The sequence below is a fragment of the Rhinolophus sinicus genome, linkage group LG16 (genome assembly GCF_036562045.2).
Source record: "Rhinolophus sinicus isolate RSC01 linkage group LG16, ASM3656204v1, whole genome shotgun sequence".
Classification (NCBI taxonomy): Eukaryota; Metazoa; Chordata; class Mammalia; order Chiroptera; family Rhinolophidae; genus Rhinolophus; species Rhinolophus sinicus.
Genome location: NC_133765.1, coordinates 19612001 through 19626263, shown reverse-complemented (window position 1 = coordinate 19626263; position 14263 = coordinate 19612001). Strand labels below are relative to the sequence as shown.

General features: G+C 48.0%; 2 protein-coding genes across 3 annotated transcripts in view; both read left to right on the top strand.

Annotated features, from left to right (window-relative positions):
• The window catches only part of RNF185 (ring finger protein 185), a 28232-nt gene extending 24307 nt beyond the window's left edge, over positions 1-3925 (top strand). For both annotated transcript variants that reach the window (XM_019754299.2, XM_074321068.1), the window contains one exon: positions 1425-3925. In XM_019754299.2, the coding sequence (XP_019609858.1) occupies positions 1425-1522 (98 nt within the window). In that variant the 3' untranslated portion in view covers positions 1523-3925. The remainder of the gene's footprint in view (positions 1-1424) is intronic.
• A 3937-nt stretch (positions 3926-7862) lies between these two features.
• The window catches only part of LIMK2 (LIM domain kinase 2), a 54393-nt gene continuing 47992 nt past the window's right edge, over positions 7863-14263 (top strand). The window contains exon 1 of the mRNA XM_019754270.2: positions 7863-8041. Within this exon, the coding sequence (XP_019609829.1) occupies positions 8026-8041 (16 nt within the window). The 5' untranslated portion in view covers positions 7863-8025. The remainder of the gene's footprint in view (positions 8042-14263) is intronic.

The window sequence follows — 14263 nt, the reverse complement described above, 5'->3', positions numbered from 1 at the left end:
GGTTCCAAACCCTAACCCTTTGGGAACTCTGCCTAAGCCTGCCACCTGCTGCTACCTTTCTCCCCCCACCAGCTTGAGCGTGCCGGCTGCATTTGGTGTAGAGCAGGGCAGTGAGCTGGGTACCCTGTCCTCTTATCACAGACTGACACCCAGGATCCTTACCATGGAGCGTGCAGAGCTGCCGAGGGCGGTTGAGCTCTGCTTGCAGTCGCTGGAACCTCATATCTGCTAGCACAGTAAAGACCAGTGCATGGTTCTTGGCCGGGAGCTTATGCTCTAGGGACAGTAACCCACTCCTGGGCCATCCTAGTTGTCCCCTGCCCCCACCCTGGTGCTTGGCACATAGCAGGCAATCAGTAAGTCTTTGTTGACTGCCTGCCTGCATGAAGCCATCCGAGCACCTAACGGGAGTAGTACAGCACCGGGAGGTCTCGGAAATAGCCTTCCTCACCTCATCTGCCTCAAAGGTTTCTCCTCTGTTCACGTTTTCTCTGAGGAAGGAGACCCCAAAGGGCAGGGCATGCTCTGCTGTGAAGGAGGGACAGGGCCCCACGGAGGCAGCAGGAAGCTGCCTGGTAGCTTGCTTCCTTCCAGCCAGGTCCAAGGCTCACCTTGGGTTGCCCAGGTAAACAGTTCCACAACCAGGCTGGACTCTGGATTATTTTATCCTCTTGCCACAATCACAACTTTACCTTGTTGTGTTTGGTACAATTTGCCCAGCGGGATGTAGATTCTATTCTCTTAACTCTCCTTCCGCTGTAGTCAGGACAGGGAGCTCTATATGGTGGCTTTTCTCAGAGCAGAGAGGCGTGGAGACCCAGGTTCTCAGCCCACTGCTGCCCCCAGTTTGCTAGGCAGTGAGCGAGACAGGACATTTTTCCTCTCTGGGCCGTGGTTCTGTCTTCTGGTAAAGGAAGGCCCTCCATCGGGGCTCTCTGAGACCACTCCCAGTGCCAGCATCTGGAGACTCCGTGCCTCAGAAGGCAGTGTGCAGAGAGGCGGGGAGGACAGCTGTGGGGCTTTGCGACCATCTGGTGATCACCTCAGACCTGCGCTTCAGTGTCTTCTTACAGAAACGGGGGATGATAACACCCACCAAACAATAACGTGTGTACAAAACACTTAGCACACAGCAGATGCTTAACAAACTGCAAGCATCTGCTGCAGTTTTATACTTTATTTGCACCTGCAGGCCAAACCCTCTTAGGATAAATTAGAGACCTTGTCGTCATGGTTATATTATTCCACATGTTTTCATAAGTCCAATTTTGTTTTGCCTGGTATAATCTGCGGTTCGGAAATCTTTTTAGTGTGAAAGATTCTATTGTAAACAGATGAAGGTTCATGCTCTCGATTTCTGGCCCGAATGGGCAATGTGCATAGCTGCAGTATTCTGACAGCCTCTTTTCTCCCTGTGTCTCCAGCTGTCCCCGGAACGCCCCAGTACGTGGACGAGCAGTTCCTGTCACGCCTCTTCCTGTTTGTGGCCCTGGTGATCATGTTCTGGCTCCTGATTGCCTAATACCGGGCTCCCGGCCTATGTCCAGGGCAGGACCTCTGGACTGGTGACACGCCATCCCCACTCGTGATGTTCAGTTTCCTGGCTAATTCTGACCCATGGAATCAGTGGGGTCAATAACACATCAAGGAGTCTTGCTTCTCCATCTGAGATTTGGGGCTCAAGACCAGCTGTCTAGGACCCTGGAGTACGGCCACTGCCGTAAACACCTTGCTATAACCTTAGACCTCGGCATTGAGTCATCTCATGGTGATTCCATGAGATCCTATCCCAGCCAGCTCAGCAGATCCGGACTGCACAGAGAGGAGGCAGGAAGAGAGGAACTGTCGGTGCAATTCCACCTGAGTTTAATCTTACAAAAACAAAAGGATGAACCAAATGGTACTTATTGCAACCTTCTTTCATCTCTGAAATACCCCTTGGTAAGTGGCCTCCGAAGTGAGTGAGGCTCCTCATGCAGAGAGGTTCCTCTTCCAGATCCCAGTGCTGCTCTGTCCTATTTCTTCCCCTTCCTCTTCCCCTCCTTCCCCTCCTCTCTGTCCTCCTCCTCCTCCTTCTCAACAGAGATGCAAGAAATTGCTGTCCTATAAAGATGATAATTGCAGCAGCTGAAGCTGGAGTCGCTTCATGAATTCACCAGAGACCCAAAGATCTTTTATTGGCTCTGGGCTGCACTCAGTGTCTTTGGCCCCAGAGAGTGGCTTGAATGACCTCCTTGTTTCCTGGCATAGATGATCTCTGGAGACATGTGGCTTCGTTCACAGATTTTCCATCAGTTTTCCCCCCAAACTATGTACATCTTCCGCTCTGCTGGAGGGCACACAGCCTAGACTACTGCTGAAGCCGGGACTGACTGCTGCGCGTTAGGAGAGACCTGCATTTGGGACTCTGGTAGGATTCAGAGCTCTGATGCAGGAATAACTGCACAAGCATCCTGTCCCCAAGGCTGCAGAAGCTCCGCGTCCATCTTCAAGACCCGCCAAAAGGAAACGGGGGGCTTTGTCAAGGCAGTCGGCTGCATGTTGAAAACCACCTTCCTCAGAAGCCAAATTGTCCTCAATGAAGAGGCAGGAAAGGGGGAAGACCCTAATTTTGATGTGGCTTGATGGGCTCCCCTGAAAACGTGTGTGTGTGCTAAAACCAAGGAAGATGTGACTCCAGAGCAGGCAACCCCTGATGATTTATAAATCCAGGCAGTGGGCCTGGGGAGCCTCAGCACCGTGATATGATGGGGTCTTCCTGTGGAAATCATTCTTCCCAAGCCCTTGATTTGTTTATTGATTTCATAAGCTGCTTCTCCAGATCTGACTGAGGGAGCGTGGTGCCAGGCAGGAGGACAGTTCACTTGGTGGAATGGCTCTTGCTCTGCCTGTCAGGCCTCTTCCTAAAAATCCAGCCTCTTCTCAGAGACCTGAGAGTGGGAGGAGATGGACTTCCTATGGGGCCTGTCATTTCACTAGTCCACACTGTTTCTGGCTTACCCCCAGCAATAAGCCAACAAGTGGTAGAAAGCCCCACCTCGTGTTCCTTTCCAGATATGGCTCTGCATAGCGTGTGGAAACCAAGGCGTTATTGTCCAAGATGAGGGCAGCCCCTCTCCACAGCCCTTATCCTTCCCCCCTTGTACCTGTCAATGCCAGAGTTCAGTGTTTCAACAGACAAAATATTAAGTATTGAATAGGTGGTTTGTTTGCCGAATCGATTTGGTAGGAATAAGCCACCAGCTTTACAGTATGCCTGATGGATTTTAAACATCCTTGGGGGCACCCATTCAAGAGTGCTCTTTTTATCACCTAGAAATCCCCAAAGTTTGAGGGGTCCCTGAAGTTTGTCAGCTTGAGAGGATTGGCGGGATCCCTCAGTGCAGTGGCTCCACCTAGTGGTGGGAGAGAAGACTTCAGTCAGATGGGCCCAACAGAAATGGGTTTCTAGAAGATTAAAAGAAGGGTTGTGGGTAGGAAGACAAACCACTTGGACTGTACAATGGAGTGAACCCAGGAGAGCTCCACCAGCAAAGGCATCCCAGGAAGCTGTTGGCAAAGTCGTGTTGGCCACATGCCCTTTGATTTTGAACTTTACAGGTCTTGACTCATCCTCTGCCAGGAGCTGGAGCAAGAGAACCAACTTGGGATTGCTGGCCCCGCCCCGATACGGAGCCCCCTTCCCACGAGCCCTCTGCAGGCTCACCACCTCACCCCTCTGCCAAGGCAGTTTTCCCTTCTTTTGTGTGTGTTTTTTATGTTCTTGGCCTCCACCCCGCTCCTGCCACTTTTGTGGATTAGGACCAGGTCCCAACCAGAGTCAGAAAATGTCACCATATACAGTGGCACTACCTTAACCAGTCACTAATTTTCACTGTTGTGAAAGTGATTTGACTTAGAATTAAATGGTTTTACATTACTGTGAGCTGTGGACTTCTTGTTTGTGTCATAGGTCAGGGGGGTTGGGTTGGGGAGTAGTCACACTGGTCTGGCCTCTGGGAAGCACCTGTGTCTGTGGAAATGTCACACTAGGATGAAAGTCTTCAAACAGCCGTTGATAATTAGAGATGAGAGGTGTAGGCTGGAGGCCTGGCCTCGTACAAAGCTCTGCCCAGGGTGTGACCTGTCTGACAGGCAGCCCCAGTCCTGACAAGTATGTGGAATTCCTGAGCTTGCAGGCTGCCCAGTGGAGCTTAGCTTGTGGCTGATCAGAGCCTTGAGGACAGTCACAGGTTATTCACTGTCAGCGTCTCCTCCGTGTTCCATGACAGGGCAGGTGGGCCCCTGGCAGGGGGTGCTTCTCCAGGAGGCTCATCAGGAGCAGAGTGGGAGGTAGAAGACGGCGAGGTTACACATCTGGCCCAGCCACAGGCTCCCCAGGACGCCAGAGCTGCAGGTCCTCCCTCTGAAAGGAGCTCTTTTGTCCCCTCTTACACTTTGACCTAATAATTAGCAAGTTGATTACTGCCAAGATATAGTAGGAAATGCAAAGGTAAGGGAACTCCAGGAACTCAAGCCCAATAAGAAAAGAACAGGGTTTTTGTTTCCAATGGAAAACAAAACACATAGAAGCAGAATAGGACAATAAAGCCTCCACAGACCAATTGCCCAACCCCAATAATCATCAGCTCATGTCCACTCCTCTTTCCTCCCCGTGCTCACCTGCTCCTTCCTCCCTACCTGGACTGTTTTGAGGCAAATTCTAGTCATATGTCATCTATAAAGTATTTCAATATGCATCTCAATAAGGATTTTTTTAAAAACCAAAATACCATTCTAGCTACCTTAAAAAATCAGCGATAATTCTTTAATGTCATATATCCAGTCGTTCAAAATTTCCTAGTTGTCTATAACTTTTTTGTGTAGTTTGAATTGAGATCCACATCAGATGTATACATGGCTATTAGATGTCTCTTAAGTCTCTTACATCCACAAGTTCCATTTCCATCTCTTTCCTTTCCCTTGTAGTTTATCTGTTAAAGACACCAGTTCATTTGTCCTGTTGAGTTTCCCACAGCTTCAGTTTTGCTATTTGCATCACTGTGGTGTTAACAAGCTCCTCATACTCTTGTATTTCCTGTAAATTGGTTGTTAGATCTAGAGGCTTGACCAGATTCACGCTTGATTTTTTTTTTTGGGGGGAGGGGTGAGCTTATTTCCTAAATGGTAGTGTATACTTCTTGTTGCCTTGTATCAGGAGACACATAATGTCTGGTAGACCCTCTTTGTGTCGTTAGCAGCCCTTACTGATCATTTTCTAAAACAGCACTCACTACTGTCCAGTAGAATTTTCTGCCATGATGAAGATATTCTCTATCTGAACTGTCCATCTCAGCCACCAGCCACATGTGGCCGTCAAGCGCATGCAGTGTGGCTAGTGGGCTGAGGAACTGAATATTTCTATTTAAATGTAGCTACATGTGGCTAATGGCTATGGCATCGGACAATGCAGGTTGAGATTAACTCATAGGGGTTGCAAAATGGTATAATTGAAAATAACAATGTGCTAAGAGTTTTAAAACAAGACTGCACTTCTGGGCAGAATGGGACAACAAAATTACAGAGAACATGGGGGTACTTGCAGGTAGTTATAGGAGTGACAGAGTGGTAAGAGGGCAGAATGTGTTCAGGAAAAAGCAGAGTCCTGGGGTGAATGGAGTAGAGAGAGATACCACAGAGTGAGATGTAGTTAGCTCATGAGGGCCAGGTTTGGCCTTTATTTCGTAGACAATGGAGCTATTGAAGGTTTTGAGCAGAGAGGTGACAGAAACATAATTTGGGGAAATTTATCAGTCCATCTTAGGTGGGATGATTCAGGGAGGGGAGAGAGACTAGAGGCCAAAGACTGGCTAAATTTGAAGCAAGCGGTAGTGGCACTGAGGTCTGGCTGGGGACCAGTAGATCAGTTCTCTCAGGATGGCAGATCCTGAACTTGAAGGTGGTGGTCAGGGTTCAGGTTCTATTTCCAGGGAGTTGATTGTGAGTCAGTCGAGGATCTGGTCTCAAGCCATGGTCAGGTAAACTGGACAATGGGCTTGGGTGTTGGAAACCCAGTAGGTCTTTTTCCTGCCCAGGCCTTTTCTGTCCTCCAGAAGTCTCCCTCAAGTTCACAAGTGATTTTGGAATGTTTAGGGGTCCATATTGAAAAGACATCTCTTCATTATATCATTTCTTCAGACTGCTGTGCTCTTCCTTTACATTTCAATTTGCATTTCTCAGAGTTACCTGAACTTTCTTGGGAGGAACTAAGTGGAAGCACACCCTCCTGGTGAAGACCATGAGGCTGGAGGGAAAGAAGGGGGATGAGAGAGAGTGAACAGGCAGGAGACAGACCTGGGTGCAGAGGGAGAGGGAAGACACCTAGGGGTCTTGGTTCCAAGGATACCAGTGCCTGGGTGTCTGGGAAAATACAATGGAACCTCTTTACAAGTAAATAACATCTCCACCCCACCCCACCCCCTCTTTTGCTAGCCATGAGGTGGCTTGGCAGAAGAGTTCCCTGGGTCCCCGTCACTTTAATTCAGTACACAATCTTACGGTTACTATTTATAATCATAGCAGAGATTTCCTCAGAAACTAAAGCCGACTGCTGAAGAGGGTTCCCAGGAATTAATAGAAGTCAGGCACACTGCCCCCACCGCTGCCGCCGCCCCCTTTCACCACCCCCACCCCCACCCCCAGCGTTTTCTGCATGTTCAGGACATCAGGAGCCACCTGCCACACCCAGAGGAGAAAAATCTGACCTGCATCCGGTTTGGACTAAATGGTCAGGGCAGGAAGAAAGAGAATTGCACTCATACTTGCTTATTTCAGTGCTGGGACCAGAGGCAGCTGGGTTGACCTTTGTCCTTGGTGGAGGCGTCATGATCCATTTCCTTGGGCCCCATCCCTGTCCTTTCCTGGTCATTTGGACACTTTTCCCATGACCTAAATCTGATCTAAGGAAATGAGTTCCCAAAGATCCAGCATAAGAGAATCAGATGGGAGGGACCTCAGGGACCAGATGATGTGGCCAACCCTTCATCACATGGAGGACCCCAATTCCCTGCCAAGTCCATGGGGGGGGATGGTTCTCAGGGCCCCTCAGCCAGCTAGCAGCTTCCAGAAACCAGTGTGCTGTCCTAACTCCTCGTCCAGTGCTCCCTCTATAAAGAGGAGCCCACGGGGCAAATCCAGTCCACAAGTGTGTTTCCTTTGGCCTGCATGGCATTTTTCGACTTTTTGCATGTTACCAACATTTTTGAAAGTGGGAAATGTCACCTAAATATCAATTTGGGGCTTGTTTTGAAAAACTGGAAGATCTGATGTGCTGAGTTCATGTATCTACCTACTTGGCCTGGCTAAGGAACTGCCATTGAATGGTGGCTGCACCACCTCCATGCCATCTTTGACCTAGAGATTACCTACTGAGTGTCATCTTAATGGCGCAGAGAAGTGGCATCTCTGAACTGGAAGCTTCTAAGAAAAGTCCACCCTCAACCCCCACCCAACCCCCTCAAGCTATTTTGTGGGGTAGACCTTGTTTTCCCATATTCATATTCTTGATTCCAGACATTCTACTTTAAAGAGCTTTAGACTGGGAGTCAGGAGACCTTTCCATCCCAGCTCAGCTCCCAATGAGCTTTGCCATTTTGAGATAATCGAACTTGTCCTCTCTGGCCCTCAGCTGTCCCCATCTGTAAAATGGGTTGAGGGTCCTCTGTGCTGAGGCCTCCGGCCTGCGCAGAATCATCCTTACCAGCTCTGGCGGCCACGGAGGCAGAGCTCGCACTAGGGGGCGCCAGGGCCACCGCAAAGCCCAGGCGAGGGGCGGGTCCGGGTCCCCGGGGCGGGACGTCGGCAGGGTGGGGCGTCGGCGGGCGGGCCCTGGTGCCAGGTGCGGTTTGGTCCTACCCGGGTCCCGTAGGCGTCGCATCCCGCTGGTGCTCGGGGCTGAGGTTCTCCAGCGCCCGAGGCGACGGCGGGACCTGAGAGGAACTGCTGCGGTCCCCGCCTTCCCCTCCCGATTTCCGCGCCCCCGGGACCATGGCCGCGCAAGCCGGTAAGGAGGGGCCGCGCTATCCTGTCCCGCCGTTACCTCGGAAGCTGGGGCCCTGAAGGGAGCCGGCGGCCTCGGGGGCGTTCGGGTTGAGTGAACCCCCATGGGTCCCGGGTCCTTAGGAGGAGAATTTGGGGAGTGAGCACCGCGGAGCCTCGGAGGTTGTGGGGCTCCGGAAATTGGGGAGCCGAAGTTAGAGACTCCAAGGGGCATGCGGGTGGGGCGGCTTCCCGCGAGTTGAGGTCCCCGGGAGGAAGGGATGCTGGCTCTGCCAGGGGACCAGCGTTTTTTGTGGACCTGGCGGCGACCTGGCAGGTTCCCAAATTAAAACCCTTTCTAAGGAGAGCATTTGAGAGCTCGCTTCCCAGCATGTCATCAGCTTGTCTCAAACTCGCATAAAAATTCTCCAAAAGAAAAAAAAAAAAAGAAAGAAAAAGAAAAACCTTTCCAAAGAAGCTGAGGGGTGTGGGTTCACGTGAAGTTTGGGTGTTTTGGAGTATAGGGATTGCGGGATCCTCAGCGTTCGAGATAATTGTGAGGGGATGGAGAGTGACCCCAGCTTCTGAATTTGCGGTGAAACATGGAGGAGAGTATCCCTGACAGGATCCAAGATGTCTCGCAGATATCTTGGTGCCAGCGGTCCCCTGGGTCTTGGGGCTCTTTGCAGGAAATAGGTGAATCTGGGCTCTTCTTGGGGAAGGTAGGCCCCTTGGGATTATGGGCCCTCCCATGGCAGCTGGGTCCTCCGTTGTCGTCTGTCGGACAGAAGAGGAATGTGACCAGACACCTCCTGGAAGAGTGTTCCAAGGGCGCAAGGGTAGCTTCGGGGTTAGCTTAGCTGGACCTGCCAGGCCTCTCCCAGTTGCCTCCCACACCACCCTGCAGGTTCCTGCCCTGCTCCGTTGTCTCCCAGCAACAAGGACTTTTTGTTGCTTGTGTTTCCCAGCCACCTGTGTGAGTGGCCCAGCCTCTAGGTGACCAGGGTCAGCGTCCAGAAGCTTTCTAGAGGTGGCAGGAGGGAACAGTGGAGGAGGGAGGCTGTCCTGGATATGTGCCCCCACTTCCTGGCTTTCAGCCTTTAGACAGTCACTTCCTCCATCCTGAATACAAGGACCAGGCCACGAGTGGGTCACTTCCTCACCATGGGAGTGTGGGATTTTCTCCTTATTCTTGGAGGGCTAGCGGTAGAACTGTATCCTGTTCCTTCCTTTTATTTTTTTTAGCTTCCAGAATTCTTCAGCTGACATGATTTCTGATGACTTTCTAACCTCTGTGTAACATAGGTTCCCTGTCTTGAACCTCGATCCTCAGAAACTTCTAAAGGGTCTTAAGGGTGCAGGAGTGTGGATTAGGTTTTCTCTGAGTGAACCCAAGGCCGGCTAGAGGCATCAATCCTTGAGATGCATTAGTTGATGCATTCTTCCATATGTATATTTGTTGGGTACTTCTGTGCCATATATTTATTTAGCCAAGCACTGTGGACGATAGTGATGAACAAACAGACAGTGCCATTTGCCTTTGTGGTACTTACAGTCCTAGAGATGGACGGTGGGTAATTGAGGTAACAAATGAGATAAATGCTATAATAATTAAACAATTGAAGTAAGCGTTATAAGAGTGCCCTCGGGGTGAGGAAAGTGAATAGGGAATACTTTCCTTTAAAAAGCATACTTTTTATGCTGACCCTTAAGGCTAAGTAGAAATTAGTCCAGCAAAGAAAGGGCAAAGAACATTCCAGGTTGAGGGGAGACCCTGAGGTAGGAAGGCATGTAGTACCTTTGAAGAGCTGAGAGAAAGCCAGTGTGGGGAGGAGGCTAAGGCTCAGAAATCACTTGTTCAAGGTTCCATAGCCAAATAAATGGCAGTGGTCAGAGTTCATATTTTCTAACTTCAAATTCAGTGCTTCATCCTCTCTGTATCACAAACACCAGAATGAGGTTGCCCGTGGAATCAGAGAAGGAAGTGGGACTTAAACTTTTACTTGTTCTGGCCAAACTGTTCCAAGACAACTCCGATGCCTGTGTAACAGGAGAATCAACAAAGAAATCAAATATTTACTGAGTGCCTGTGATGTCTAAGACATTGGGTTGAGACAGGTTTTACCTCTTTTTAACAGATGCTAGAGCCAGGAGACACTTGAGATAATGTAACTCTCCTCATTTTACATATGAAGAAACTGAGGCCCAGGGAGGAAAATGAATTTGTGCAGGATCGTTCAACTAGTGGTAGAGCCGGGATTAACCTAGGACTTCTCCAGCGCTCTTTCTTTTCTTTTCTAACTTTTTTAACTTTTTTGAATTAAAATTTATTGAGGTGACGGTGGTCAACAAAACTACATAGGTTTCAAGTGTACAATTCTGTAATACATCATCTATATATTGCATTATGTGTTCACCACCCAGAGTCAATTCTTCCATCACCATATACAGAGGGTGCCAAAAAAATGTATACACATTTTAAGAAAGTAAAGAACTGTTAAGATTGTAATACTCAATATATACCGATAGCAAAAGATGACTACAAGTCACGTTTGGCTTCTGCAATTACAAGAGGTGCTCAGAGTAGTTACCATCAGCGTCCAGACACTTCTGATGACGGCGAACTACTGCTTGACTTGTTTCTGTGCGAGGCCTCAGGATCTTCCCTTGCGCACATCACACACAGCACCATGCGTCTCAGACTTACCACGAATGCGTGCAGTTGTTAGGCGTGTTGGAGGTTCTGTTGCATACTCACGCCTCCATTGTCATACTTTCACAACGTTCTCGAGTTTCCATTACCACTTCAAAATGGTCTTGCGTTCCTCCAACTACAACTGTGCTTCTGCCATTTTCCTTGACTGTCCTGCCTGTTGCGTGGTGATGCTAGCATTCATTTGATTCACGCCATCTTTTGAGCAAATGTCATACTACACTGCTACCATAATTCAGTTCAACTTCGAAAAGTTATACATAGATAACATTGCTTAAAATGGGTATACATTTTTTTGGCACCCCTGGTATTTGACCCCCTTACCCTCTTCTACCATCCCCACTCCCCCTTTACCCTCTGGTAACCACTAAACTGTTGTCTGTGTCTATGAGTTTTTGTTTCTTTGTTTGTCTTGTTCCTTTGCTGCCTTCAGTTTTATATCCCGCATATGAGTGAAGTCAGTTGGTTCTCGACTTTTTCTGACTTACCTCACTGAGCATAATAATCTCAAGATTCACCCATGGGATTGCAAATGGCAGTATTTCATCTTTTCTTATGGCAGAGTAGTATTTCATTGTGTATATATACCACACCTTTTTTATCCACTCATCTATCGAAGGACACTGGTTGTTTCCATGTCTTGGTCACTGTCAATAATGCTGTAATGAACATTGGAGCACATATATCTTTACGGATAAATGTTTTCAGATTTTTGGGGTAGATACCCAGGAGAGGGGTTGCTGGGTCATATGGTATTCTATTCTTAATTTTTTGAGGAACCTCCACACTTCCTTCCATAACGGCTGCACCAGTCTGCATTCCCACCAACAGTGTATGAGGGTTCCTTTTTCTCCACAGCCTCTCCAACACTTGTTACTACATATTTGCCTTGTTGATGATAGCCATTCTGACTGGGGTGAGGTGATATCTCATTGTGGTTTTTATTTGCAGTTCCCTAACAGTGAAGTTGAACATTTTTTCATGTATCTGTTAGACGTTTGTGTGTCTTGTTGAGAGAAGTTTCCGTTCTCCAGCGCTCTTTCTAATATTCCAGGCTGCTTGAGGCATACAGGGTCTGCCACACAATAAGCCCTTAATAAGTACATATGGAAATGAATAATACATGGTTTGTGCCTTCGAGAAATTCACTGTCTGCTTAGAGTAATTAAGAAAAAAAGGATAAATCAAGAACAGCTATATGAAGTCTGCAGGTGATAATATTGTGGAATTTCAAAGGTGAGGGAGAACTCTGTTCATACACTCATTCTACAAGTATATATTGAGTTCCTACTATGTGCCAAGCACTTTTAGGCCCTGGAGGATACATCAGGGAACAAAGCCCAAATCGCTTCCCTCATAGGAATTATGTTCTGGTGTGGAGAGATAGGCGATGATTAAATATATGAATATCGTACATCAGGGATAAATGCTCTAAAGAGAAATAAAGTAAGGGCACAGGAGCAATGGGAGGTCAGGGAAGCTTCTCTGGTTAATGACATCTGAGCAGAGAATACAAGCAAGGGATTGAGCCATTTGGATGTCTGGGTGAAGAACATTTTAGAAGAAAAGAATGAACAAAGGCTCTGAGCCAGGAATGTGCGTGGCATATTTAGGAATAGCAAGGTGCCCAGGCTGGCTACCAGGTTTGGTCAGGGAATGCTGCTTGAAGGAAGTCAGATTTGAAAAGTCTTACGTCGGTTAAAAAAAGGACTGAGGGCATGATATCTTGCTAGGGAAGAAACTGGGAGTGGAATTCAAAGCTGGGCAAGTTTCAAGGTCTTCGCCAGGGATGTTGAATTGATACATGTGGGAGAGTTGTGGGAAGTAGAAGGTAAGGCCGAGGGTGGGGGAAGCCACACTGTGGAGGGCTTCATGCGAGGCGTGTGGAATTTTCCAGTCTGCAGTAGAGACTGTCATGGGCAGGGCAGGGTGACTTGGATAGCCCTGGATATAGGATGGGGGGAGCAAGGTAGGGTCCAAGAGGACCATAAGGTTTAAAGCTGACTGGAAACCCACCAGGTTCAAGAGGCTGTATTAAGCTTTCCACATTCCTGATGGGATTTCTGCATCTTTTGGAGGCTGGGTTGATTCCCAGTCTAGGGCTAGCTTCTCGACAGTGCAACCGGGCGGGGGCATAGGGAGGGGTGAGGCATCACTGGCCTTTCAGTGAGAAGACCTGGAGCTGTACCCGTCTCTGGCAAGTCTATCTTCTCTCTGACTCTAGACCTTTCTTTATCCAGTAGCAAGAATTACACTCTTTTACCTATTAATTTACATCCAACAGTAGCTAGATCATGAACCATCGCTTGGTTTGTATACCTTGAGCGTCCACCCTGGGATTCTATTTGGTCAGGCTTTCTGCCTGTAATTTATTTTTCCAGGAAAGAAAGTCTAAAATGTAGTTGAAGACATAGACTTTGGGGTTAGCGGACCTGTGGTCTAATCCCAGCTCGGCCACTTGTTGGTTGAGCATTTCATGTTCCTCTTCAGTGAAATGGGAACAATAATAGTCCTTCAATACTCGCCCTTACCTCATGGGATCTTTCTATTTGATTCTCATTCATGCTTGCATAGTGCTTAGGACACTGCCTGGCACATAATAAGGACTCAAAGTAGTTAAGAGTTTTTTTTCTCTGTCATTGACAATGGGTAGAGAACTGCTGTCTGGGATATATGAATTGGTTAACCAGTTTTCTGATAAAGAGATTCTTTGTAGGCCTTCCTCTCGATAAGAAATTGCGAACTCATTCACAGCTAAGTCAACTTACGGTTGGAAAGGAAAACCTGAGTGTCCTAAAGCCACAGGAACCATCTGTCTTTCTGTTTTTCTACCAAGTATCTTATTACTCTGCCAAGTTTGCCCTGCCCCCAACACCTGATTTATCCCTCGCTGATATTTCTGTGTATATCCTTGACCCTCACACCCCAGGAGTTCTCACCAAGGACTCCAGCAGTTCGTGGCGGCCTACTCTGTGTCTTGCACATGGGCACATAGAAAACATTTGCCGAATTTGTTTTGAAAACGTTCTCTTCAGAATTTAAAGGTTAGTGTACTCAGCTCAGCCTTTTCCCCGGCCAACCCCCTGGATATGCATGAAAGACAGAAGAAAAGCTACTCACAATTCTAAGTGCCAGGTATCGTGGGAGGTATATTACATTATTTCTCTAATCTTCTTGGTAATCCTGTAAGGAAGTGGTATTATCCTCTTATTAAAGATTAAGGCACAAGCTCAGAGAGGTTAAATAATTTGCCTAAGGACACAGAGCCAGGTTTCAAACCCAAGTCTAACTTCAATTCTTCTGCTTGACCCTTACAGATTTTTCCTAGTAAATTAAAGTGCAGAAGAAAACAACAGCAAGGATGAAACCTTCTGAAATGCCTCTGTCTGTGCCTTAACCTGAAAAATGAGAGGCCCCTGGTTTGGTGTCACAGCCTCTCAGAGCTAAAAGGAATAATTTGATCCCTCCTTTTGTAAAGGAAAAATCTAAGGTCCAGAGAAGTCCAGAAGCTCCTTTAAAAATCAGCCAGGGGGT